The sequence below is a fragment of the Patiria miniata genome, unplaced genomic scaffold (genome assembly GCF_015706575.1).
Source record: "Patiria miniata isolate m_02_andy unplaced genomic scaffold, ASM1570657v1 HiC_scaffold_11, whole genome shotgun sequence".
In the NCBI taxonomy this organism is placed as follows: Eukaryota; Metazoa; Echinodermata; class Asteroidea; order Valvatida; family Asterinidae; genus Patiria; species Patiria miniata.
The window spans coordinates 7,438,323-7,465,391 of record NW_024037049.1 but is presented as its reverse complement, the minus strand read 5'-3'; the positions used below and the strand labels follow the sequence as shown (position 1 = coordinate 7,465,391).

General features: G+C 38.7%; 1 protein-coding gene across 3 annotated transcripts in view; it reads right to left on the bottom strand.

Moving 5' to 3' along the window:
- Positions 1 to 27,069, bottom strand: part of LOC119743444 (clathrin heavy chain linker domain-containing protein 1-like) — a 66,161-nt gene that overhangs the window by 7,015 nt on the left and 32,077 nt on the right. For all 3 annotated transcript variants that reach the window (XM_038219865.1, XM_038219857.1, XM_038219849.1), the window contains exons 5-8: positions 17,160 to 17,351; positions 9,514 to 9,688; positions 5,592 to 5,794; positions 815 to 1,000 (exon numbers count right to left, since the gene is read on the bottom strand). In XM_038219865.1, coding sequence (XP_038075793.1) covers positions 815 to 1,000; positions 5,592 to 5,794; positions 9,514 to 9,688; positions 17,160 to 17,351 — 756 coding nt within the window. The remainder of the gene's footprint in view (positions 1 to 814; positions 1,001 to 5,591; positions 5,795 to 9,513; positions 9,689 to 17,159; positions 17,352 to 27,069) is intronic.

Below are 27,069 nucleotides of genomic sequence, written 5' to 3'. Positions count from 1 at the left end.
CTGCCTTGAATCTTTGTGAGCTGGCTATCAGATATTTCTTTTTGACTACTGTTTATTTTGCTTCGACGTTATTAGGCCGTCAAAGCTTTTCCAAAAGGGCAGCTTGCGAACCGGCCACGGCCTGTCGGACTCGGTCTTCAATGAATTTAGTGCTGGCGTGCGCCTGTAGCTGTTGTTGCTCAATGATGATTGCGTATGTATGCCTCGTGTGGAGTGCTTGCTAGAACTGATTTCAATACTCTTTTCTTCTCTATTTAAACCTTCCAACGCTCTATTACGTAACCATTCACCTGCAATGCGTTGCTCGAATTCCTAAGACAATTATTTCCCGCTATACTTCGAAACGCTGGAAATGTAAATTCCATTCAATGGTAAACCATTAAGTAGTACCAATGGTTTAATCAATAGTATACCATTCAGTGGATCCAATGGTATTATAAATAATACACATGGTAAACTCAATGGTATTCCAATGGTAGCGTTCCAAAACACCATTGCAATGGTTATTAATGGTATCCAATGGTAAATCAATGGTATTAAATCTATGGTTAGTTCAATGGTAATTACCATCGATAAAAACCACTGTCTTAATCAATGGTGCACAATTGCATTGGCATGAACATACGTGAATAGGGATTTGAAAAAAATCCTCTTTAATGTGTTGTCATGTGACACACAATGACGTCAATGCTAGCTATTTGTTCAGATAATGCTTCATGGGGCAGAAACAATTGCACAATAGCATAATGTTTGGCCATTGAAGGGACCTTTGTGCGTTCACGTCCCTTGATTAGTCTGTAATATGTTAATTTACCTGCTTGAATGCTACGGTATACTCTGTCCAAAAGCTGCACTCCAATTGCATAGTTCTCAGTTTGGAGAAGTTCAAATACTACAGTACCAACCGAAAGAGTAGGCTTCCCTGGCGGGCCCCTTGGCTGGATGAGGACCTCCGCGAGTGCAATTGATGGGCAGGCTACAAGAACACCCATATACATATCTAAACAAAAAAAACAAGAGAGGGAGCTCTTCAAAACAGGCAACTTTGTCCTGGTGAAATTTACTATGTCCACAGATTTAAGATTTGCAAAAATTGTTTGTTCAAAATTTCTCTTCAACATTTATGTACTGTCCTAATTGCTTTCCATCTCTGTTACATGCACATTTATACATGTGCGCCATGAGCGTCTTGCTTGGCGGATACCGGCACCTTACAAATTTTCACTATTATTATAATAGGTTTCCCGGTTATTTTAACACTTGTACCACACAAATTCCTTATATCGATACTTTAATTTCGTCCTTCAACATCGCCAAGCTCAATTCTCAATTTGAATTTCAGAAAGCCACCACTAGATTTCATTTTAGGTTCAGTATAATTCAAATTTTTAGCATACTGATTAGTCCTAAATTTGTGAAATTCGTCTCGTGTAGCACTCGGCGATGAATTGATAAAGTAATTCATTTTTTGTCATTAATTTTAATGTTGTTGACATTACATTTCACCTTTGGTGACTTTCAAACGTTACGAACAAAAAAATACGCCCAATCTTTGGCGAAATCTCTTTTTTTTCCCCGCCTGCCTTGATTGCCTTTTCATAGCCTTTTCACTGAGACAATTGGCACAACTTGTACCACAATTGGAAAGTGGCGCAATTCTCCAAATAGAACCTTTTCACAAAATCGGTCACTGTCGCTGATTATTTTTATTTTTTTACCATTCCTGTTACACTGAGGATGATTGAAGCAGACTTTCTCAGATTGCCATCAATTAAAAGGAAAAGTGCATATATGTCATCGAAGACAGCTTAAGAAAGGCTTCGTAAGAGTTATCACCATCAAAGGATGTCCAAGAAAAACTTCCAATTATATGATGTCTGATAACTTGGTGAAGTTTTGTACAAAATACCACTGTAATATAAGTTTTCCCGGCTATTTTAATACTTGTATCACACGAATTCCCCCGAACACCGCCAAGCTCAATTCTCAATTTGAATTCCAAAACTCCACCACTAGATTCAAGGTTCAGTATAATTCAAACTGTTAGCATTTTGATTCGTCCAAAATCTTTGAAATTCGTCTCGTGAAGCAATTGGCGTTGAATTGAAAAAGCAAATTCGTTTTTTTGTCATTCGTTTTAATGTTCTTGTTACATTTCGTCTCTGGTGAATTTTAATGTTTACGTTTAAAAATGTGCCCAATCTTTGGACTTGTTTAATTAAATTTTTATTTTTTAATAGCGGGGGGGGGGGGGGGGTTGATAATTGGGATGAAAATTTTGGAATATGATTGCGCCCACTTCAGAGGTGATGCATTAGGTCATTTGGGGGATATTTTGTATAGGAAGTGGGTATCTAGCATGAAAAAAAAAACCACCCCACCCAAAAAACTCAATCTGCACTGCACGCACAGTGGACAGTGAGTATTATTGCGCAATGAATGCCCTTTTTCCCCTTTTAATTGCTTTGACATTGAACACACCACTGAAGTCAGTAAGACTTTCAAAGATGAGCACATAACTGACAATTCAATGTATTAAGAACATTATTAATGCACTAATGTCACTTACAATTCAATGTATTAAGAACATTATTAATGCAGTAATGTCACTTAATATCACAAACAGTCTTGGCATAGATATACATGTAAATGTTGTATAAAACTGATATAGACCTAGGGGTCTTTCCACATACAAACGGTAACAAAATGTGACATTTTGAGGGAACTAAAGACAGAAGTCGATACATGAAGTACTCTCATGTTTTTTCCTCTTTCTACATCCCATGTCCTAGTAAGAACATTGTCCACCAACAAGTTTGATAAATTTCTCAGAATTCCTTGATACCGAATCTCTCCTCCATAAAGTAGAAGCCTGCTGCAAGTCCGTTGGTCTCTCTTAATGCAAAGAAGACTAAGTACATGGTCATCAACCCATTTACCTCTGACGACGTCACTGCACTAGGTGGTAGTAAGCTTGATAAAGTTGATGACTTCAAGTATCTGGGCTCCTACACCAACACAGCTCAATTACATGAGTGTAGCTCAAGCTTGGTCTGCTCTGTTCTCACTGACCAAAGTATGGAGACCCTCGATCTCCAAACTAAAGATCTTCAAGACCTCAGTAGAATCCATCCTCCTCTACGGTTGCGAGTCCTGGACCCTGACCAGACAGATCTCTGCATCCATTGAATGCCACCTATACACGGATGTTGCGGGCTGTTCAGAACGTTTCTTGACAACAACAACTCCCTAACTCTCTTCTGTATGGTGCCCTTCCCCCTATCTCCACCACCATCAGACAGCGTCGCCTTCAGCTAGCCGGTCACGTTAATCGACATAATGAGCCAGCTAGTCAAGTTCTCCTCTGGAATCCCGAAGCCCCTCGACGAAAAGGTCGTCCAAACATGACCCAAAAAACATCCATCGAGCTGGAAACTGGTCTGAGTGGCCCATCTCTTCCAACACTATTCTCGACAGGGACAGTTGGGCCCAACTCATCATGAAAATGAATAAATGAAGAAGAAGATGCCCCTTGAAAATGTAAATTGATGCAGACTAGGATCTGTGGTATACATATCTGAACAGTATTACAATTTATAGGGCCTACATCAAAAGTTGTTCATAATCTGCCTAAAATCACATTGTGTACAATCAATCTAATGTTGATGTACAAACAGAGCAATTTTGAGAGTTGATGAGGGAATGTTATCAGTAAAATACATAAATGAATTTTTTAGAGTTACTATAGTGTCATGTACATAGCATGTTCAATAGGCCTGTGCTGAGCACAATCAAACTTTTCTAAAAGACAAATTAAGATTGAGTGGTAATCTTTTAATTATACTGATACTTAAAGAATGATTAATTGATTTAAATGTATAGCCTGGCCATTTGTTTTGTTTGATCAAATGATTTAGGTTGAATTAAACCTGCTCTGATTAAGATTTGATTTTTTTCCCAACCAAATGAACCAAATTGTAATGCGAGTAACTGTAATGCGAGTAACCAAAACCCTTCTTTGGCTATCTTTTACTCCCTTTACTTTTTTGTTGGCTTTATTTTGGTTTCAGTGCATACTTTTAAGGTTGTGCAACTCCATGCAGTTAAATTCTGATAAAAATTGTGGGGGCAAATTTTGTATTTGACCCCAGCAAAAGTGTTGGACAAACTGTAATGCGAGTAACCAACCTTTCTCGCTGTATAATTTATATCTGATTTGGGTCTTCATTTTTTATTAACCATTTCAGTTAGGTACTATGGTAGGTGTCCTGTAAATATATTAATTTGGTCATTGCACTTTCAGTTAAAGCAGGACAGGGAATCAAAACAGAGCCGATTTTTAGGCATGTCTTTTTTGTGTAATGCGAGTAACTGTTGGTTTTTTTTTCCAAAGAGTGCCACGATCTTGTCATGGTACGATTTTTTACCATCAGGATGAAGCCTCGAATATAGGGTATATTTATGCAGCATAAGAGATAGATAGTCCGACTCCTGCTAAAACCACAGCAATCGGAACACGAAAGGGTGCAAAAAAGTGTAATGCAAGTAACCGTGGAATCGCCCTGCATGAGAAAGATGAGTGCCAAAAGTTGCCTCAAGAAAAAATGTGCTCAAAGGTCCAAGGAATTTTGCATTGTACGAAAAGCAGAGGAAGAAGAAAAGAAAATCAGAACAAAGAGAAAGGCTTTTCCACAGCCCCTAAAAAAGGTTTCCGGAACTAAAAGTAACCACGTTGCTGTTTGCAACCCCCCAGACAGAGTCCAGTTACCATCCAGAAACCACTAACTTCACCACTGTGACCTTGACCTGATGAATCAAAAACGAATCCTGCTCAAGTTAAAAATCCAAATCTCTTTGCTAACTCAACTTATCATCTGAAAACCAGTCACCTTTGACTCGCCATTGTGACCTTGACATTTGATATTTTGACCCCCAAACGAATCCCAACTTGCCTGTACCCAAGGGCAACCCCCTACCGAAGTTAGACACCAAAATCTCACTTCTAACTTGCATTTTATACCTTAAACCAATCTCTACTTGCCTACTGCAAAGGACAACCCCTACCCAAGTTACAAACCCAAACAACATATTAACTCAAATTATCATCCAAAACTAAGCTGTCCGGACTTCCCAGCCAGATGGAATTCCGGAGTACCTCCATTGTTGTCCAATTGTCCCTATTTCTAAAGATTTCGATGTGGGGTACCCTTTTTTTCTAAAGATTTTATTTGTGGAGTACCCCACGAGTGGTCCAGGGTAAGGGCGGACGCCTGGACGAACATCCGCCCTGACGGTCGACAGAGGGATGCCCGGAAACCCTGACCAACGGTCGTAGGCAATGACAATACCTCTCCAGCCTTTTGGCTAAGGGGTTAAAACTACTTCAGGTTACTTACACATGTAGGTCCAACGATATTTACATTTGTTCATGATTTAGGAAGATTCCCTTCCCGATACAACCCAAAATAAAATCTAAAAATATTTTGATTTCAATAAATTATGATAAACTTTAACAGATTTGTTGGTCAAGATTCTTATTGCTCTTAGGCTTAGTGGAACATCTAGTAAACTTGGCAATTTACAGACCTCACCTTTCTCAAATTCTGCGTTGATTGCATAATCCATCATGGCTTGCACTTTCCCCTGCTTGCACATACATACAGCAGCCTGGATGTGAGCTTCAACCAAAGTATATACAGCTTCGGCCAGAGGAAGACCTTTACTAATAATTCCTGCACCTTTTCCTTGTGTGTAGTTGTAGAGAAGATGACCAAGAGGCTCCGAACATGTCAACCTGTGACACAGAAGTAAGTAAAACAACCAATCATGTACATGTATTGCATTGCTCACTTCTGTTCCAACAATGACAATCATTAGAATTAATTTGTAATGCAAGGACAAAACAATTGTATAAAATAAAATGATGTTTTTTTTTCATTGTATTATAGATTGTGCGAAACAAAAGTTAAGAAATGGAATGCATGAACGAATTAGAAGTTTGAAAACGGAAGTAACATTCCTTGACAACGGAAGTAATATTCCTTTTATTTTCTAATGGAAAAGAGATATACAATACACAGACACGACAGTCGACCGCTGTTAATACGACCTCTTGTACACTATAAAAAAATTCATTTTATCTTATACCTTGTATAATGCATTGCAATGATTTTTTTCCCACTCATGTACAGAGTACAAGTTATATGTTCCAAATTATTCAATGTCTGTAAATGTATAATGAATTGCAATGTGTAATAAATGAAATAAATATGAAAGTAGAGTTGTAAAACTTGTAATAAAGAAACAAACAAAACAACACCCGACTGGACGTAAAGGGCAACCGAGAAAAAACCATGCTTGCACGTCCATTGTACTGGTACCCGCTTCTGCACATAAGTACACTGTATTTGGGAACCATTCTTCTGGAAATAATAAGTCTTATACAGAATTAGATTTTCTAACATGTTCACTTTGAGTCGCTGTGATCGACATCTTTTTTTCGCATTTTGTTGTCTTTATCATCACTTTCCCAGAAAATTTAAAACCCTGCCCTCTATCTTTGGCATACATACCGGTATGTTGAAATTTAGCAATTGTTGAAATTTGTATAGAATTTTTTTTTCCAGCATTATTATTGCGCTCTTCTTGTTCTTCGTTTAATTTTTTTTTTTTTTTTTTTTTTACAATTGTTTTTCACTGCTTTGTAGATGTCATTCGTGGTTAAAAAGGTGCACAAGCACTCCTCTAACTTGGACTTGCATTTACAAAATAATCCAAGTCAGAGGAAGCGGGATCATATATCTTTCTTTTTTTCAATTGTTTAATTGCATTCAAATATTGGGTAGCATTTCTAATCAAACAAAAGCCAGGTGTAATTATCCATTGTTTGTTTGTAACAAAAACCCCATGCAGCTTGGACCCACCGTAATAAAAGTCCCTCTGGCGGCACGCCACACACAGCAAGTGCATATCTTAAAACTGCAGCGCAGGATTAATGAACGGAATAGCATTGGTGCAATTATTGTTGGCAACCTTCCTTCTGAATTCACTGGGATCGAGTAAAAGGTGTTTTCAAATTGTCTTAGTTGTAAACATGTTGATTAATGCTTTTCTATGTAACCGGGCTGATGTTTTTTCATAGCAACTGTTTTCTCGTCCCAAACATGCTTGTAATAATCATCTCAACTGTATATCATTTAACCTTAACTGGCTAAAACACTGTCAAGTGGGGTTCACTAAAATGCATGAAAATGACATCGCACATGAACTACACATGCACTGAGTTAATTACACAACATCCTTACTTGAAATTTTTTGTTACTGGAGACAGCAACCTGTGGGGGTTGTCAAGGCTCATTCCAAAAAAGAAAGTTGCATTTCCTGTCGTTAACAGAATCTTAAAAAGTTCAAAATTGTATATGAATGTTTGACAAGTAAATACACTTACTTGATCAGCATAGTAAAGCGGCCAAATGTGGAAAAGTGTTCTAGATAATAATTTCACAGCATTTTTTGGAAATAGCTGGCATCCATGCTAAATCAATTCTTTGAACCATAATAAACAAGATGTGGGTGGATGCCACCGTTAATTTTTACCCTAAATATACTTCATTTGCATGAATCTTTAATACCTGCCGTGTAATATATTTTTGCCCTTATTTGGGTATACTTTTATTTTTTGAACTTATTTAAGTCAAGTTTACAGACAGCCAGCTCGTTTTTCCCCGCTTTTGTTTGCTGAACTACATATCACAATGTTATCATTGTTCACATGATTTTCCATATTCCATTCTAATAAGAAAAATTTGTGCCAGTTAGCAACTTGCTGAATTTGAAGCTCATCAATACTGAGGTTTGGAGACAAGGTAAATGCACGCAATTGTGGGTAAAATAGTAGCCATTTTGGATCGTTACTATGTCTTCATGATTATTCAATGACTTATATGCTTAAGAAAATGTCATTTAAGTAAGGGTGTGTAATTAGAATCACCAAAATAAACTTTTCAAAAAAATATAAAAGAAAGAATATGCCCAAATATGGGAATAAATACAGTACACTGCAGGGATTAACAATTTATGCAAATTAGGTATATTTAGGGTAAAACTTAAGGGTGGCATCCACCAACGTTTTCTTCTCCATCCTTTGACTGATTGATCTGACATGGTTGCCCGCTTTTTCCACAAAATGCTGTCCAAAGTGTAATACTCCACTTTGGCTGTTCCACTAGCAGGTACTTGTTGAGTTAAAGCTGAACACATTTTTTTTCTCTTGACTGTGGTGTGTTAAAGGGACACTAGGTCCTGGAATAGCCCAGTTGGGCTACAAAACGCGCTTTGAACGAGATGATGATGATCGGAAATAACATTTAAAAGTAGGATATAAACATCCACACAACTATCCTTTCAAAACTGGGCGTTTTTGTGTTATTCCTGTATTATGCGTGCGAGAACGAATTTCGGGTCCACTTTTGCGACCCCATAAATTCGAGCTGTTTGGATGCTAGTTGTTATTTCATTCGTACGCGTTAAGTGTTCGCCTTTGCAGACGTTGAAGAAACCACAATTGTTTGCATTGGTGATTGGTCACCACGCGCTGTTCCCGAGACACACAACATGTTATAGCGTACACTGAGAACGACACGAAAAACGTATTCGTACTCCATCATGTCCAATGTAAACAAGCGGGTTTTTTGGGTCTTTTCTCGGGAACGGTAAGACATTAGGTTGGTTTCCTTTCAACCAGATGTTTGAAATAGTCTAAGTAAACAATCCAAAACATAAAATTTTCAGAGATTTGAGGACCTAGTGCCCCTTTAAAACCCATACTAAGTGGCATTAATCGCTAATGGTATCGTGCCTATGTGCTCTGTGCACAAGAACCCCCTCAACGGTAAAGAAGGGAGAGTTAGGGGAGACCACTTTGAATTACATTCAAATGCATTCCGATAAAGCCTGATGCTCAAGCAAATATGCTATTGCATTGTGCACATTCACAAAACAACTCAGTTCTAAAAAACACACATCTCGCCTACTTTACATCTTGACCTCGGATGACCTTTGATCATGGTATGTGACCTTTGACATCTACAATGTGAAAACTGTTGCATCTACATGTATGATTCAAGTTTTGTTATAATTGAACTTAAACTTTTGAAATGATACGATTCCCCAAAACTGTAACAAAATACCACATACGTATTTACTACATATGTACAGACATAGTGATTGCATAGTCTCTTTCCTGAACAAAGTCCAGGCGGGCCGAAAACTAGTCGTACGTGCCTCGCGCTATAGGGTGGTTAATAGACCCTCTCTTGATCGTGCATGGAGGCTCCCTCTTGTGGTCATGTATGGGCTCCATGATGGAGCCCATACATGACCACAAGAGGGTCCAATTTCCCCTTGCTGAAAGGCCACAGATAATAGCTTCATGATACCATGGGTTTAAGTAAGTAGGAAACCAAGTAAATTTTGTTCACACAATTCTTGGTATAATAAAACAAATAATCAAACCTTTCTTGCAAGAGCCAATGCATCACAAGATCAAGCCTATCTTCGGAAAGGGCACTCTTAACACACTCCAGTGATGTTTCTGCATCAGGCGGTGAACCAACAGCCGGTACTGATGAAATCAAAGCCTCACAATATACCAGAAGAGGTGGTAATTTGCCAGTCCTAGCATGAATTGCTTCAAATAAAAGAAAGGCAAACATAATAATAAATAACGTATCACTCATGTACCCCAATTTAAGGGTAAAGAAACATTTTGGGACAATTCCAGTTACGTGCATTACATTCTGTGAGTGCTGTAATCTTCATAGTTGCTGGACTGTCAATTTTCTTTTAATTTTTTTAAAACATGCCAATATTCAAGGCTTTTCCCTGATGACATTCAAAAGTTGAATGTTCCATCATTTAAGCATGGCACTTTTTGAAAGTACAGTTACTCGCGTAACACAAAATGGACATGCCAAAAAACAGAACATGCCAAAATCTGATTTCTGAAATAAAATTGCAACAACTAAACTAGACTTATGTTTGTAAACAAACACATGGCTGTTTTGGCATTTTGTTAATGTATGTTCAAGTCAAGTTATAAACTGACGTAGGCCTTCCTTAGAAAAATTAACCTCTAATATGACGTCCATGACGTCTACATGACGTCACTTCAATTTTCATCTATAACACTTTACGGTTTAGATACATAACCAACTTTCAACCCAATCGGACCTGACGTTCTGTAGATATAGGCATTCAAATATGCACTTTTTGATATGATGTCACATGTCATGTGATGACATCTCACTGCCTGCATCTCACTTGTTTCTAGTGCCGATAATCTCTTCTGAATATCATTGAACACAGTCAAAAGTTATGTATTTTCACAAGAATCATGTTCTGCAACAGACATTTTGTGACAATTTGTCATTTTTCTTTACGGCGTTGAAAGCCGGATCATCTGACCTGAATAATTAACAGAGCATAGGTCATGAAATCCAAGCCTGTTCCATTGTAATTACTGACATTTGTGATGATGTCATATGACCAATGATGATGTAGCCATGACATCACTCTTCGGAACACAACTTTGCAGTGAGGACAATGCATATGCTTAATTTGAATGATATATGACAAATTTGAATGCCAAAAGTTGTGGGTACAAAAACTGTGTACAAAGTCTATGGGATTTTGCATGGACTAAAGAAAAAAACTATAAAAAAAAAACTAGAGGTTGTAGGAACAACCACACGGTGTTGGGCCATGGATTACCGCAAACTTTGCCACACACATCAACTCAAAATATACATGTTTAAATCCATGTTTGACTTTTCAACATGCCGCCAGAGGGCACTCTAACATTTGATGACGTCACCTGTAAAATTGTTTTACAGTACTGCCTAGGCAGACACTCGAATCGTTGAAAGCAAGTTCGCATCTTCTGCCAATTTAAATTAATAAGGCACTTCCGGTTTTGACCGGAAGGAAGGGTCACGTGATTTTGCACTTAAAACCAAAAATGAAGACCCTGCAATATTTTATCGATTGCCATATAAAACAAAATCAAATCTGTAGCAGTTGATTTCATATTGATTTTCAAAGATTAAATATGGAAATATTTATTTGCTTGTAATATGACACTTGATGACGTCATTGTGACATCATCGCCAGAAACCTCCAGAGCTATATTTACTCTGCTATATATAGCCACATCTTGATTATATCTCTCACGGTTGATTTTTTAGCAATTGTTTAAGGTTTAAAGGTCTTTTCTTTATAACTTCCGGTCTGATGACGTCATCCATCAAATTTCGTCACATACATCAAGTGATAATGCGTTTTCGACATTTTTTTAACTGCCGCTAGAGGGCGCTCTAACATTTGATGACATCACCTGTAATATGTTTGTACAGTACTGCCTAGGCAGACACTCACATCGTTGAAAGCAAGTTCGCATCTTCTACCAATTTCAAATAATAAGGCACTTCCGGTTTCGACCGGAAGGAAGGGTCACGTGATTTTACGCGCACAGGATAAAATGAAGATCATGTATTACCATGTCGATTCCTGCAAATTTCAGGTTCCGGTCTCTCACGGTTGATTTTATATGGAATTGCAAAGATTAAATTTATTAAACTTTCGAATGACGTCACGTGACCCATGATGACGTCAAGATGATGTAATTACAAAAAAGACCATCTGCGGTGGATCGGGCATTTCATGTATTGACAAATGAAGTTCATATATGTTTCCATTTCTCCAAACAGTACCGGAAACGAATTCCTGAGAATATGCTAAGAAGAATACAAATAGTAAAATCTTACAAAAACAATAGGTATTGGGCTCAAGGCCCAACACCTAAAAATCAGAACAAAAACAACTTTAGGCTTTTTTGCAAATTTGCAAAAAAGCAACAATATCAGAACAAAAACAAAAGCTTTTTCGAAAATTTGCAAAAACCCCCAAAAATAAGCACTGAAAAGAAAACAAAAACTGTTTCAGCAAGTTTCTGAAACAGCCAATAACATGTAGTATTTTAAAAGTTGTCTTCCATACTAAATTATACAAGTGGACACTGCACAGCACAGCATCGAGCATGCAATGTATGATTATTCCTTTCCCTATTCATAAGATGGAATTTTCGTGTCTGGTTGATATAAATCAAATTAGGTTTTGCCCTTACACCGACGTATAAACACTATATACTCATTGTGTTACCTCCCGAGTAAAAATTGGAAAAAAAATCACTCGGGTGGGACTCGAACCCACGACCTCCTGCTTTCTAGTGTAGACATCTTACCACTCAACCACCGAGCTAACGGGATCGGTTGGCTGGTTCAAATCTGATGTACAAAGCAACGGGTACCGCATTCACTATTCATAAGATGGGATTTTTTTACGTCAAGGTGATATAAATCAAATTAGGTATTGCCCTTACACCAACGTATAAACACTGTATACTCAGTGTATTACCTCCCGAGTGAAAGTTGGAAAAAATCACTCGGGTTGGACTCGAACCCATGACCTCCTGCTTTTTAGCGCAGATGTCTTACCACTCGGCCACCGAGCTAACGGGATCGGTTGGCTGGTTTGAATCTAATGTACATAGCAGTGAGTACTGCATTCACTATTCATAAGATGGAATTCTTGCATCGGGGTGATATAAATCAAATTAGGCTTTGCCTCACACTGATGTATAAACACTGTATACTCAGTGTGTTACCTCCCGAGTGAAAGTTGGAAAAATAAAATTTCTGTAACACACAGTGTTTAAAAAATAGACGTTGCCAACTATTTTGTTCAACAATTTGTTGTTCAACAATTTGACTTCAAGTTTTATGAAATACCCCTCAGACTTTAATATAGAATGTCCCTCTACAACTCCTCACCTTAGAAGACTGGCGTGCACGTCGCACCTACTGTGCGATGTCGCGCAAAACGCAGCTGGGCTGATGTAGTGTGAATTTTGGACTATATGAAATACTATTTTACTGGTAGTATTGCGCATGCCTACGTGAGGAATGTTCAACCAATGAAACATTAAAAGGCACCCAATTTCATGGGATTCCAAATCTCATGTGACACTGGGTGAGTGTATAGGACCAGCCAGCCATCTCTTTATCATCCATTTAAGACCGGCCACGTGACAATGGAAAATTTGTAGACACTTCTGGCCCATCACTATATCAAATTACCAACTGTACAGGAACAGAAATTCAAAACGCACAATAGCAGAGATAGCTGGAAAAAGATTAAGGTGGCTTAGTAAAGTCTTCATGATGATCTAAAATAGTACTTAAAAAAAACAGCACTTCATTACAACTTAAGGCGCAGACAAAAGACTATTTTTAGAAGAACAGTGCAAGCGGAACTTCAGAAGATGAAACTCACCCGGGCAGAAACAGAAAAGAAGGCTAAGGATATTCCACACTAATGGGCCCAAAAGGTGACATTTGAGAAGACCTTTAAGTTTTCATGATAAAACTACGATCATGGTCTCTCAATTTTTGCTGTAAATATTGCAAGCTTCGAACAAATGTCCTCACCTGCAAATGGTTTAACTGGTTTTGTATTTTAGAAAATATAGTGGATATTGTTTTTAAAAGTGTTACGTATGTAACGAAGGACAGACATTTTAGATAAAGTCACAAAGTAAGCATAAGTTTAATGATCCCCTAATGTTGACTTATTTTTAAGGAGATGTACCCTGGAGGTATGCTTATCAGTCAAAACCTAGAAAACTCAGAGTCAGTGTGAAGAATTATTTGATATTTTATAATCAGGATTTATACATACGAACAGACAGGACATTTGTCACAAAATGTCTGTCCCTGTTCGTACGTAACCCTAATCACATCATAAATTTGAAGCTAGAGTAAAAACTGTTATATTGTTGCTTGATAACAATGTAAAATGGCTTAATAATGTCACTGGAAGTGCCTATTAGAAACTGAATTTGTCCTAAGCACCCTTTTCCTAGCAGTGTGTCTGTCCACATTACATACGTATCACACAGAAAAGATGCCTGTTATTTTCAAACAAAACAAGGTATCATCTATTGTCTTGTCTTTTCCTAGTCACTTTCAACTTAACAAGGTATAGGAAAAAAACCTGAAGAAAATACTAGCTCATCTTTTACCCTTTATACGCAACACCCATAAACTTATCTAATTGGCCCATTAGTGTGGAAATGCCCATTACTGAACTGAGAAGAAATTTGGTTGCAGCTTTATCTCCAACACACAACTTGGCACAAAGTTATTTTACATAGAAAAGTGGGCATGAACAAGTGACGTAATGATGATGTCATAAGTGTTATGGATCATGCAAAAAAGCAGTGTTGTAGTCGAGGCCACAACCTCCGAGGCCGAGGCCAAGGCCGAGGCCACAACCTCCGAGGCCAAGGCCGAGGCCACAACCGCGAGGCCAAGGCCAAGGCCGAGGCCACCACCTCCGAGGCCAAGGCCAAGGCCGAGGCCAGCTATCAAAACACGTAATAAAATATAAATCACTAAAACAAGGCTAAGATTATGTTGGAGTTTTAACATCTTTTAGTTGAATTCACTGAGTTTTGGAGTGCCTGGCTTACAAATTTACAGTTTGCAATGGGTTTCCTCTTGTAGAGAGTCCGGCGAATTTTATTTTTTAAAGAAAGAAATCTCAAGTTTTGTATCACTGAAAGCAAATTACACAACAAAATCAATGGCGTTTGAATCAGGCTCATAGGTGTTTGCCCTTTGGAGATACAACAATTTAAATGGCCAAATTTTGAGTTTCTATTCTGTAAGATTTACATCATTTACTTTTAGCATGTTTTATAAATCTTATTTTCAAAACCTATCAAAATGCTTAATATCATAGGAATCCCCATTAAATAAACAACAACTTGATTTTTGAATCAGGTTTTTACCACTCATAACCAAAAAGTTACGACCATGACCCCCGACCTTCGCACTGTCCTGGCGCGCGCCGAGCAAACACCGCGATGCGACCAGACAATGCCAGACGGCCCGCCGTTACGCACGGGCAAAGCATAGTTCCAATCCCGCTCCACACAACGGGATAAGTGTCCACGCATTATCACTGTTAATACCGCGGTACCAGACAAAGTCTGGCAATGGCCAATCCTGCTCCAAACAACACGGCAACACGGACCATGCGTGCATGATATCACTCAGTTCATCAAAATGACCATGAATTCTCGGATCATCCGATTTGAATCCAATGGCTTCGAAGAATGTTAAGATCATGGCAAGAGGTAGGGAGTCCACAGGTTTTGGCCGTATATCTGTAACCACGCAAAATTAGTCAATATCAAACCGTGCTTATACATGTAATAAGTATCAACATGGCTCTAAAATACAAAAAGTATCCTGGTACCACGAGGAATACTGACTCGTATTATTAAAACATTCATTCAGAACTTTGCATTCATTTGGATGGAAAAACGAATTCTGAAATTGCGCTTTCCATATCGACCATTTGCGCCAAACATTACTGTGCGAGCTGGAACTTTCATTTAAATCACCGTGTAAAAATAAAATCCACTTGATAAATCGTAATTGTTTTTATCATATCTTTATGAAAACAAATGCTACGGACTAGTACACTCGATCGTACCCAGAAAGTTCAGACTTTTACTGAAACAGTGGCCTATAAAAAGAAATGATCAAGCTTGCCGCACCTTGCCGCAATTCATTTTTAAAGGTCGGGGTACAGAGGCGAAACGAGAAAATTTTGTACAACACTGCAACCAGACTAGTCTACTACCAAATGTTATTGTACGCAAATGGGATTGGTGCCAGACTTATGTAGTCTGGCACGCGGTAACAGTTATAACGCTTGCAAGCACGTGGAAAGCTGAAGCGCAGGCTAGGCGAAGATGCTACGTACGTGGGTACGTTCAATGCAACCATTTCCAGTTCATTTGTGCGTACATTGTATATGCGTTCGTTTCACGGAACCCACTGCGGCAGAATCTCGAGGGTTTGATTCGGTAAAAAATTAAAATTAATTAGAATAGAAAACACATCAAAATGGGCGGCCTCGAGCCAGCCTCGACCGATTCGCCGAGGCCGGAAGGCTCCGAGGCCGAGGCCAAGGCCGAGGCCTTGCACCTCCGAGGCCAAGGCCGAGGCCAAGGCCGAGGCCGAGGCCATGAAAATCGGCCTCGAGGCCGGCCTCGAGGCCGAGCTCGAGACCTCCAACACTGCAAAAAAGACAAGGCCCATCGCCATGAAACTTTGGAAAGACATTACAACACTCAAAGTGATGTCTTGATGGACCTGATCAGTCTATTTGTTTGAATCAAATTTTTAATGAGAAATATACTTTTTTTAACTGCAAATATTGTCTGTGAACACGGAAATTGACTGGAGTGGGGTTTGAACCTGCGACCTTCCTTTGTGGCTCATTTGAAAACCCTGTAATAAAAGCTGTAGGCCTATCCTCTTTGAGTGATCCCTGTTTGCTATTTCTCGGTTTTGCAGCATTGCTTATGTTGCTAGCATAATGACTTTGGTGTTATCCCTGGCTAAATGGAACATATGGATTTTTTTCTCCTTGATATAAACCTCTGTGGGAAGTGTCATTCGTTTATGAAATGTGGGCACAATTTTTTCCAAGGTAAGCATAATAATTACCCCCTTTCTTAAATGGCTGCCACGCCCCCAAAAAGGTGCTTTTGTGGGGCTCCACATCTGGAAAACACTTATAATCTATATAGTTATGTCTTTGTGAAGTTTTGTGACAAGTGTGAACAATGTTTTCACTGCGGCACGATAAGTGTCCCCTCCCCCTTTTTTTAAATGGCTGCCGAGCCCCTAAAAGGGTGAATTTGCAATAGCTCCACATCTAAAACATTATCATTAATATAAACACATGTGCCAAGTTTCACGCTTTTATGAAAAAGTGCACAATTTTGTCACATATCCACTGGAGTATTATGGCTTCTGACTAGCAACCCTTGAAAAAGGACATCGACAGACTGTGCCCCCCCCCCCCCTTAGGTGGTAGAACACTGGTATGGCAATTTAAATCAGTATGCCGATCTGCAGCATGGGCATTGTGAAATTCAGTCTCTGGTAAAAAGGAATGACCATTGTTCAGTGTGTAGCTTACATTTGTAAACCAAAATGTCTATTTTAAACACTTTGTCCTACCTCTGAAACGAGAAAGAGTCTCACAGTTCCTCAGTATTCCTTTTGGACTGCTTGCTGCATGCATCACAGCATCTTTGTATTTTCCTTCTTCAAATAATTCATTAAAGTGTTCAATATATTCAAGCAGCATCTCAGCTTCTCGTTCTTTACTTGGGTCATCATCATCAAATATAGAAGATATGACATCCCCACCTGCATAAAAGGTGACAAAAGAAGAATACATTTTTGGTTGTCACTATTATGGTCAAGTCGATTATGACAAAATGCAAATATTATACAGTACATAATATGTGTACAGATTAAAGGTGGATTCCTGATGTGGTTCTTAAAAATTAATAGGCCTATTACATGCTTGGCAATTTCTACTTACAGAACAACATGGGAACAACATGAGTTACGTTGGTCTTTTATCAATTCCATTCTCACCAGACACAGATTGCCACTTGTAAATTACAGGATTTCTAGTTCACCTCATGGCTGGAAAATATTTTGGCGGTTTTCATGTCGTGAGACACTCTTCACTGTTCCATTATCAAGTCAAGCAAGCTCCATGGTGCTGTTGGAAATAGATCTTTACGGGTAAATGGCTAGCTCCCTTTACAGTATACCGCATAGAAGAAGTACTGCACTATGAAACAGACAAGTGCATTAAGACAAGTGCTGTTAAATTCTTGTCCATAACAAGAACTGGAATTCCTTCAGCAATCAAGGTGGCGAACTGTGTCTGTTATTTTCTTTATCATGATTATTATAAATGGCTTAATCTTAATATTTTGCATACAGTAATTTCATGCACAGGCTTCAAAAGAACACATTTCTTTTCGGGAAAACAATTGAAAACATACAAATAGCTCCGAAGTGTCCAATACACAGTGTTGTTGACTTGAGTCGCTGACTCGGAGTAGAGTTGGACTTAAGTCTTTTTTTTTTTGGACTTGAGACTTGAGTTGACTTTGGGAAAAATTACTTGAGACTTGACTTGACTTGAAAAAAATATGACTTGGGACTTGACTTGACTCGAATAAATTTGACTTGCTGACATTAACATGTTCTTAAAGTTACCCAAACAATAAAAAAACACAAACCTCTGGGCGTTTGTGCGCAATAGCATAATTGGTTGAAAAGAATCATTGATATACATAGCGAATTAGCAACCAGCATGGGATAGCTGGGAATCCTGAGCCTGCCACATGTCATGTACGTGACTAGCACCATGCGTGTGTTATGGTGCAGTTTGTGCCATGTGTAGTCTGAGCGGTCATTCCACAGAGACCATAGGCTACAGGTACACATCGAGTGGTTTACCTTTAGCGTGCTAAATGCAACTTGGGTTTAAACAACTGGAAAACGGTTGCTACCCCCAATCCATCATAAAACAAAAAGAATATACATCATGCATAAAATGAAAACGTTCGGAAGGACATTTTGTCAGACGTCCTTCAAACATTCAACATGATGGAACAAATTTGAAAATATTATATCAAAATGCATTTTTTAGACTCTTTAAATACAAATAAGGTGTTTGAGAAAAGATGTTTGAAAAAGTATTATATTTTTATTAATCTCCTTACATGATGCATGCTTTGATAAACCCCGTTCCCATCTCTACTATGACTCCGTCATCAAACACATAAACTGGTTCCTGTACATATAGTATGTGCATCTAATATTTAAAAAACAAATTACTTGAGACTTGACTTGACTTGGAAAAAAACTGACTTGAGACTTGACGTGACTAGCTAAAATTTGACTAGGGAATTGATTTGACTTGGGAAAAAAATGACTTGGTTACAACTTAATACATGAAATACTTTATGACAATCCTCCGCCGCCATTTGCTGGAGTTCAATTTATCCCAAAGGGAGGGAGAGAGAGGTCAAACAGCGGTTAGTGCCATTAAAGTACATGTAGTCCTTTGCCAAAATTTAGTTTTGTTCGTTTGGAGGGCAGAAATAAATAGCCCTCAATGTCTGGCATGTTTGGGCGTTAGTTGCATTCCATTTCTTTCTTAATCTGACTATTGAGGTCTTGTGTACTGATGCGTGTACTGCTATAAAAAAGGATAACGAATGCCAAGCCATTGCATTCATTTCAGGTCTATGTATTCACCGCTGAGTATCGTACCATTTCTAACCTATCTACACGTGAAGTTCCTGTTTTGCTGGTTTTCTTTAATTCTTTTATTTGCAGACTTGTTGTGTGATATGTTTTCAACTGTGACATACACGGACAGTGGTGCCGCGATTGCCTTTTTTGCCACTGCTCCCGGAATCTAGTCACACCGGGTTCAACCTGAAGCACAAACACCAGGCACTCCCCGATTGAAGGACCCGAGTCTAAGAGCTACCACTAAGAGCTACCAATGCAGCAAGGGTAAATTCATCCATGGGTTTAACAGAAATTTGATGTTTGGTCATGTGAATCCAATTATTAGCAAATAGTTGTTGGCCGCACTGTTCATGTATGTATATTTCTTGTTAATATTTTCAAAGTATTGGCAAAAATGTTCAATGGAAGTGGGCAAAACAGCATGCAAAGTATGCTTGATTTTTATGTTTGGATGGCAAGCGATTTCCTGCAGACATGACGTCATAGGGCACGCAGTGGATGCTTGTCCAATTCAGATTGTTTTCAAATTGTGCTTAATGTCAATATACCAGATGCCATTTTGTATTTTGTTTTCTGGTGATGATGTGCTTACAATTTTTAATTCTGAACATTTAATACCTGTATCTAGCAGTCAACACAGCAGTTGGTTACAATGTGATACGAAAAGAGTAATGAATACACAAAAGGAGTCCGAACAAATATAAAAGATAAATATTTGCTTTTGCCAGTTTCTGTAACAAATTGTCGGGTCGGTTAATGGAAAGGTTCTTAGCCTCCAAGTTTGCATAATCGATTACATATGTACTTCATCTACCACAGATAAAGCTGAAATCAATGTAAGATTTATTGTTACGGCCAGGAAGTTTTGAATTGTTTTTCCAATCCTCTTATAGGGACAAAGCGCATAGTACGAGTGGGTTCAATGTTTTAATCTGCATGAAAATGTTCTTTTCTTATGTAGAATACCTTTACAGACAAACAACACAAGACAAAGATAAACAAACTAACAATACATTACAAAATCACGAGAACAGATTGTAAGTATAGTATAATAAGGGAATAACAGTGTGAGGAGCCGGTCTTCACTGCGTGATAATGACCGGGTGTGGGGGTGACCGCTGTTAATGGATCGAGACGAAGTCGAGGCCCATTAACAGCGGTCACCCCCACACCCGGTCATTATCACGCAGTGAAGACCGGATCCTCACACTGTTATTCCCATTAATAAATACCTTTTGAACGAAATAAACAGTTAAAATGCTCCAATTTTGTGACTTTTTTCCGGCGATATTTCCAGACTTTTTTGTGTTCATGTTCATGGGCCATATTTTAGCTTAACAGCTATAACGACGTAAACTCAACAGAAACTGCAGCCGTAGCGAAACAAATTACAACAATGTTTTCATATCTTTACCTGATGGAGGAAGCTGAAATCTCGTTTTCCTTGTGTCCGGAATTACAAAGATGCTTGGTTTAGGAAAGGTAAATATGTCGGTGGGTGAAGTGTTTCAAAGAAAATAAATCATAGATCTACGCTTTCGTCGTAAACATCCTCAGTATATACTGCACTGCTGTACGATGTCGTTTCAAAACTTCCTTACGCACGTGCACGCACGCATCCCTGGCAACTGTGTTGCGTACGCGCGCGTCAGTCTCACGCGATGGGGGTTGAGCGCATGTGCAGTGCTCTATTGCTACAAGCTACCGCAGGACTGTTACTGTATTTTGACCAATCATTGGCTTGCATGGGGCTGAACGGGGCTTGATCAATGCTGGTTCAGGGGCCATTTATTCGCTTATATCTTTGAAGCCGGTCCATTATCACCGTTAATGCCCGGCCACGTGATCGAGTCTGGACCAATCAGAAACCATCAACTCTCCAAGGTATTTATTAATGATATATAAAGCACAAAATAAACAAATAATTGAAAGGGCATTGTTTAATAGAGAGAATGAGCTATGATAGATTACAGGAAACATTTTTTTTCATGCATTTATTTGAAGCAACCTACAGAATTTTGGAATAACACTGAATGTGTGATGAACAAAATGTTTATTTTTATTCTCAAACCTGAAAAGATCAGGCGATTAAGAGAGCAAATAACTCTTATTTGTTTATATTGAAATACATGTACTTTAAAACAAGGATCGATCACTCCAGTAAAAATTCTGAGAGAAAACAGCGTCAATTGATTGAATGAATTTCACTCTGACTTGACTTGGACCTATGTACATGTAGTGAGGGTCTGGAGTACTTTTTAAGTTGAAGCGTCCTCCAAATTTGTATTTGCCTGATCAACATGAAATTTTGTGACTTTTCCCAACTTTTTAACAGTGGTCATTATGGCACCAAACGCACTTCTGTAGTGTGTTCATTATTACCAAAAACATCGGTGCTCATAAACTTTAGTCAAAAATACTTCCATTTTCAAAACCTATCAAGTATTATCTTTAGACTGAAATTCATGGCTACATAACTTAGTTATATCCCTTAAAGCCATTTCTCCGTGTGGAAACTTACTTAAGTACATGTTCTTGACCTTCTACAGGGATTCTCCTGATAACATAGTTATTTCCCTTAAAGCCATTTCTCCCTGTGGAAACTTACTAAAGTACAAGGTCAAGAACATCATAAAGTGTATCGACATGGCTACATAATTAACAACAATACATGCTCATGCAGAGTAATGTGGCTGCCATTGGTGCGAAAAGCCCATGAAATTTTCACCTTTCTGATAGTTATTACATGAATCACTTGCATTATTACATGAATCACTATAGTCCATCATTTGTAATTTGTGCATTTTGTTCGTTTGAAGCAACAAAAGTGCTCAAAATCTCTAAAGAAGGGTGCTGAACAACTAACCTGATGAAGTTTCAGCTCAGCTTCAGCTGAATATTTCGAGAAAAACAACATTCTAGGATTTCGATTTCAAATCAAAAGTTGCTGAATCATGTTTTGAATTGGGCCTGAATTTAGCGTCTGAGACACGTTCTCAGTGAGCCGATTGCAGCTACCGGTACGCGATGTCGCGCACCGATCCGACGAATTATAGCAACTGCGCGCGCGTGTGCGTCATGTCAACGCTTGCGAATACAAAAAATGAACTACTAACGGAAATTTCCAACGATGCTTCTTAAGACTCACCGTTGGAAAAGGCCTTCTTTCGTTGATTTCTTCAAAATGACAGCTTGCCAGAAAGAATAATTTCACAGGGAGTTTAGTCCCCTTACTATCTTTCAACCAAGTATGCTTTTAAACAATAATTACGCTAGTTACTTTTGGGATAGCTGCAAATGATGGACTCTGGCTTTTCATAACATCACCATAATTATGTACATTTACACCAGTTTTGCCAATTCATGTTGAAACCCGCCAATTTTTTGAATGAAATAAGTAGATAGCATATATTTGGCAGTAACAATGGATATGCCTACATACATGTACAATTACCTGACTGGGACCATTTACACATAAAATACAGAAATTATGCCAAAAAAGTTATTTAGACAAGAGTTTGGAAAACATTTAGAAACATCACCTCTAGTGGTATAGTAGCAATATAGAACCAAGAATGTCATATTATAGAGTAATCGCCAACCAATATTCCTGCCAAATCAGTTGTACGAAAATCGGTCAAAGCATATGGAAATCAATGTGGGGATCACAATGTGCTGTACCCCTCCCTTTCAGAAAAAAAATACCCGGCTGATATTGAAATCTGTCCGCACTTGGTTATATTTGATGGGGGAGTTGACATTTTTTTAATTAATATATTAACAAAACATACCAAACAACCCTATAATTTATAAGCACCAATACATTTAAAATCGCTTGCTATGCAACAATGGACACACCACATAAGTGTGGCCATGTTGACTACTGATGACAGTTTGGAAAAGACTCAAAATGTCACGCTGATTATGAATTTACGAATTGTGGGGCATAGCACCACTTACAATGGTACTACAGTCGTGGGGGTCGCAAGGGGGGGGGGGCAAGGGCCAAAGGGGGCAAGGGACAAAAGAGGGGGGGGGGAAAGAGGCGTGAAATCATATTGCTGTTAATTTAATGGGTGGGGGGGGGGAAATGTCCCTGCCTGCTCTCGAAAAATGATAAATCGAGAATATGCTGGAAAAGTACAGGGATTCCGGGGAGAAAATGTGCTAGTTTGCACCCCTCTAGAAAACAAATCTTGGCGACGCCCATGACTATATACGACTTACTATGTACTCGATCTGACCGTAACTATTCAATCAATCAAAATAGAAGTCATTTTGAGTTTTCACTAGAGTGATGTTTAAAGTACATATTGTGACGGACGGAAAGTGTAGTTTTTATGTACATGTACATGTTATTGTATTCTAATCTTATGAATGAACTGTAGTATAGTACACCCGTGACTGGGAGTAGCCACTGATCTCTATATAAAGACTGGATAGCTAATAAAGAGCCGCACAATGTATGAATTTGACGCCATATTGGTGAGACCGGCTGGTGATCTACAAAGGACAAGTTGCCGTCTTTATAGACAGCATGATTTCTTTTGTAACGTCGCAGTTCACTTGACTTATATTTTGGCCACCACCACTGACCAACTGACCAAGGTTTTATAACTGGAATTTTTCTAACGTCGTGGTTAGTTTTATAATGCCGCAAATCACTTTTTCGGCGTTTTTGAAATAATAATCACTACGGACATGTGTCCCTTTTAGAACATCATAATATGTGTACGTGACCAAAATGCGTGTCAACTGTTGATACAACGCGCGCGTATTTACGCGTAGAACGTTCGTGTTATACGCGGCCATCTTTGTGAGACCGGGGGCGAATTGGTCAATATGCAAAGTCTACTGTGTGAATGTTGTATGCATATCCGCTATCCAGTCTTTATATAGAGATCAGTGGGCGTAGCTAAGCAATCAGTGCTTGCGCGTATGCACGCACGCGATTGGTTAACAGAGCCCCATAGGTTTCATGCAGCATAATGGTTTAGTGCATGTACTAAGTATGCGCATAGGTAGATTGCTACACACGTGTACGCACGGAAGGTTTCTGGCAAGTGGCAGCAAGCTGCACGAAAGTGAGTTGAGGGTGCTCTCGCTGTGGTATGTATTGCTATATGGTGATTTGCGCTATATGATACGCACGGGCAGTTTAGCCGTTATCGAACCATATCTCCACAATGGCACTGAGCTATGCAATGCGATATTGTTTAGGCAGTGCAGCAATGGCTTGTGCATTGCTATAGTATTCCTGTAATGCAGCATTGGTTATGCATTGCTATACCGGTAGCATTTCTGTAATGCAGCATTGGTTGTGTATTGCTATAGCGTTCCTGGATGCAGCATTGGTTTGTGCATTGCTATAGCAATGTAATGCAGCATTAGTTGGTGTATTACTTATTGGAGTGAACAGTGCGATATCAGTTATGTATTGCAAATAGGGCACGTTCAAAAACCACAGGGCGTTTTCGAATCCCTGTTCTTGACAACACTCGGGTTAACCCGACACGAGAACAGCGGTCTCGAACGTGACGAACAGACCCGAGAGGGCATTCGCGGATCGATTTTTTCACTCCCCGGTTGATGGAGGGTTCGGCGAGGTGCAGCTTGAACAAAATGGCGGACTGTGCAGATTCGTAAATTGTTTTGTGGTGTTTTTTTTGTTGCTAATACCCTAATGATGGGAATAAGAATACCATTATAGTGCAGGTATGCAATTTCATCCCCGCATGTCTGGTTTTGCAACAGTCGTCCTCGTTCATTTGGAATAGGCCTAAGAACAAATTCAGACGATTGTCTGCCATTTTGCATTGCTTTATATCGATGCGACACGCATCCGCGCGTTCGTAACAACCAGCTCGAGAATACGTTCTCGTGTTACCCGCGTGTTGTCAAGAACAGGGATTCGAAAACGCCCACAGATTGTAATAAAGGTACCCAAGACAATTATTACCAAATCATTTAATCATTTAAAGTGTTGTTGTCTCTGTAATTAATCATCGTCGTTACTTGAATTACCGACCATTTAGTTGCCAGTTGTCCTTGTTATTGTGGAATTGCCTTAATAACAGAAGGTCTAAGAATCCATTCCTACGGCGGTAGATTTCCACCCAAAACGAGCCTGCATCCTTTAGCCTTTAGGCTGCTTTGTGTAGTCCCTGGTCCAAGGAATAACTTGGTTTGGGAACAGTCCCGCCACAATATAATTCAATACAAACAAATGAGTTATTTGCTCTCTAAATCGCCACTTTTTCTGTATTGAAAATAACAAAATAAATGCATTTTTGTTCAATAACTTACAGCATTATGTACGATGAACATGAATGCATGTATCCATATATATTTAACCCCCCCCCCCCACCTCCCCTGCGGTTTACAGATATTCAAAACAAGTCCCATGTTGAAATTTGTTTTTTGGGTGTGAAATTTACCATTTTTGGAGTGCTACTGCACAAATGATATACAATTACCCAAGATTTTCTCACCAAATATGAAAAGACCAATGTGTCTGAACTAACCATAGCCAAAGAGAAATTATTCTGAGTGCCCTGGTAAGTGGCATTTTGGATGGTTAAAAATGGGGTAAAAAATGCAATTTTGCTAGTTGTAAAAACATGCTATATTGTAGTGCTTAAAACTATATAAAGGTGATTTTTCAAAAGTGTTTCCATTTTCTTCTTGTACTTAAAGGGTAAGGATGATACTTTGTCGTGATATAGTTACCTTTGTGACATTACTTCGCCTTTTGGCTTGATGACCTTTGAAAATAACGCAAATAAAATAGATTTTTGCAGCCTCAATATTGCCCCAAAATGGCCAAAACACAAAAGTCTATGTTACTTAGTCCCCAATTCCTTTCATACCACCAAGTATGAAAAGAATTCGATTTTGTTTTAGCGTGGACACTTATATGAAGTATTTACACAAAATGACTCTTATGAATGATTTTAGATCAGACTAATGCGCGAAAAGAACAAAAAAGGGGACGTGGCTGTCGTTCTTTTTCATTTTTTTGCTGATACCATTGCAACACAAGGGGAGAGGAGAAAATTAAACCAGTTTACACTGATATAAAAATATAACTTAAAATTGATTTTAGGTCACACTAATTACCTTCAAGGGAATGTACAACATTTGCTTTTGCTGCAATTTTCAGAAAGAAATTAATTTGGAAGATCAGTAACATATCAAATATTGCTAAAATAATTTATTTCACGTTTTGGGTTTGAAGATGCTGGAAAAACCAAGAAAAACAATCATGTTCTTATAGTGTGGTTCCCTGACACCACTGAGGATGAAACAGCACAATTTATAGACTTTTGGGAATTGTAAGGTCAGAGAATCAGTCTAGCAGGCCAGTACTCCTTCACAGGTGTGTGATTAATTGCACAGAAAATGCGGAGTAAAGAATTATGGAAAATTAGGAGCAGTTTTTTTGGAAAAAAAAAACAGTTTTCTCCAACGCTGGTCGGCCCAAAAAAACCCCCATTTTTTCGAAAATGTCAGCACACAATTAGCCACGATTTTACAGGATGCTTTAGACTGTCATTCTCTAACAATCCAGTAAGGTATTTTATGATGATATGATTATTTTGTTTTGTGATGTTTGCAAATGTTGTATCTTCCCTTTAAAAGCGATGGGAAAAGTGCGGAGGGGACAGCGCCTCAACCCCCCACCATGTCCATTTTGGCTCCTATCGTCGCAAGGCATTATTTTGTTAAATCTTGCCAAGTTTCTCTGACAGTTGTTTTGATGTCTTGCTTTTATTTTGACACCAAATTTATTAAAATAGGG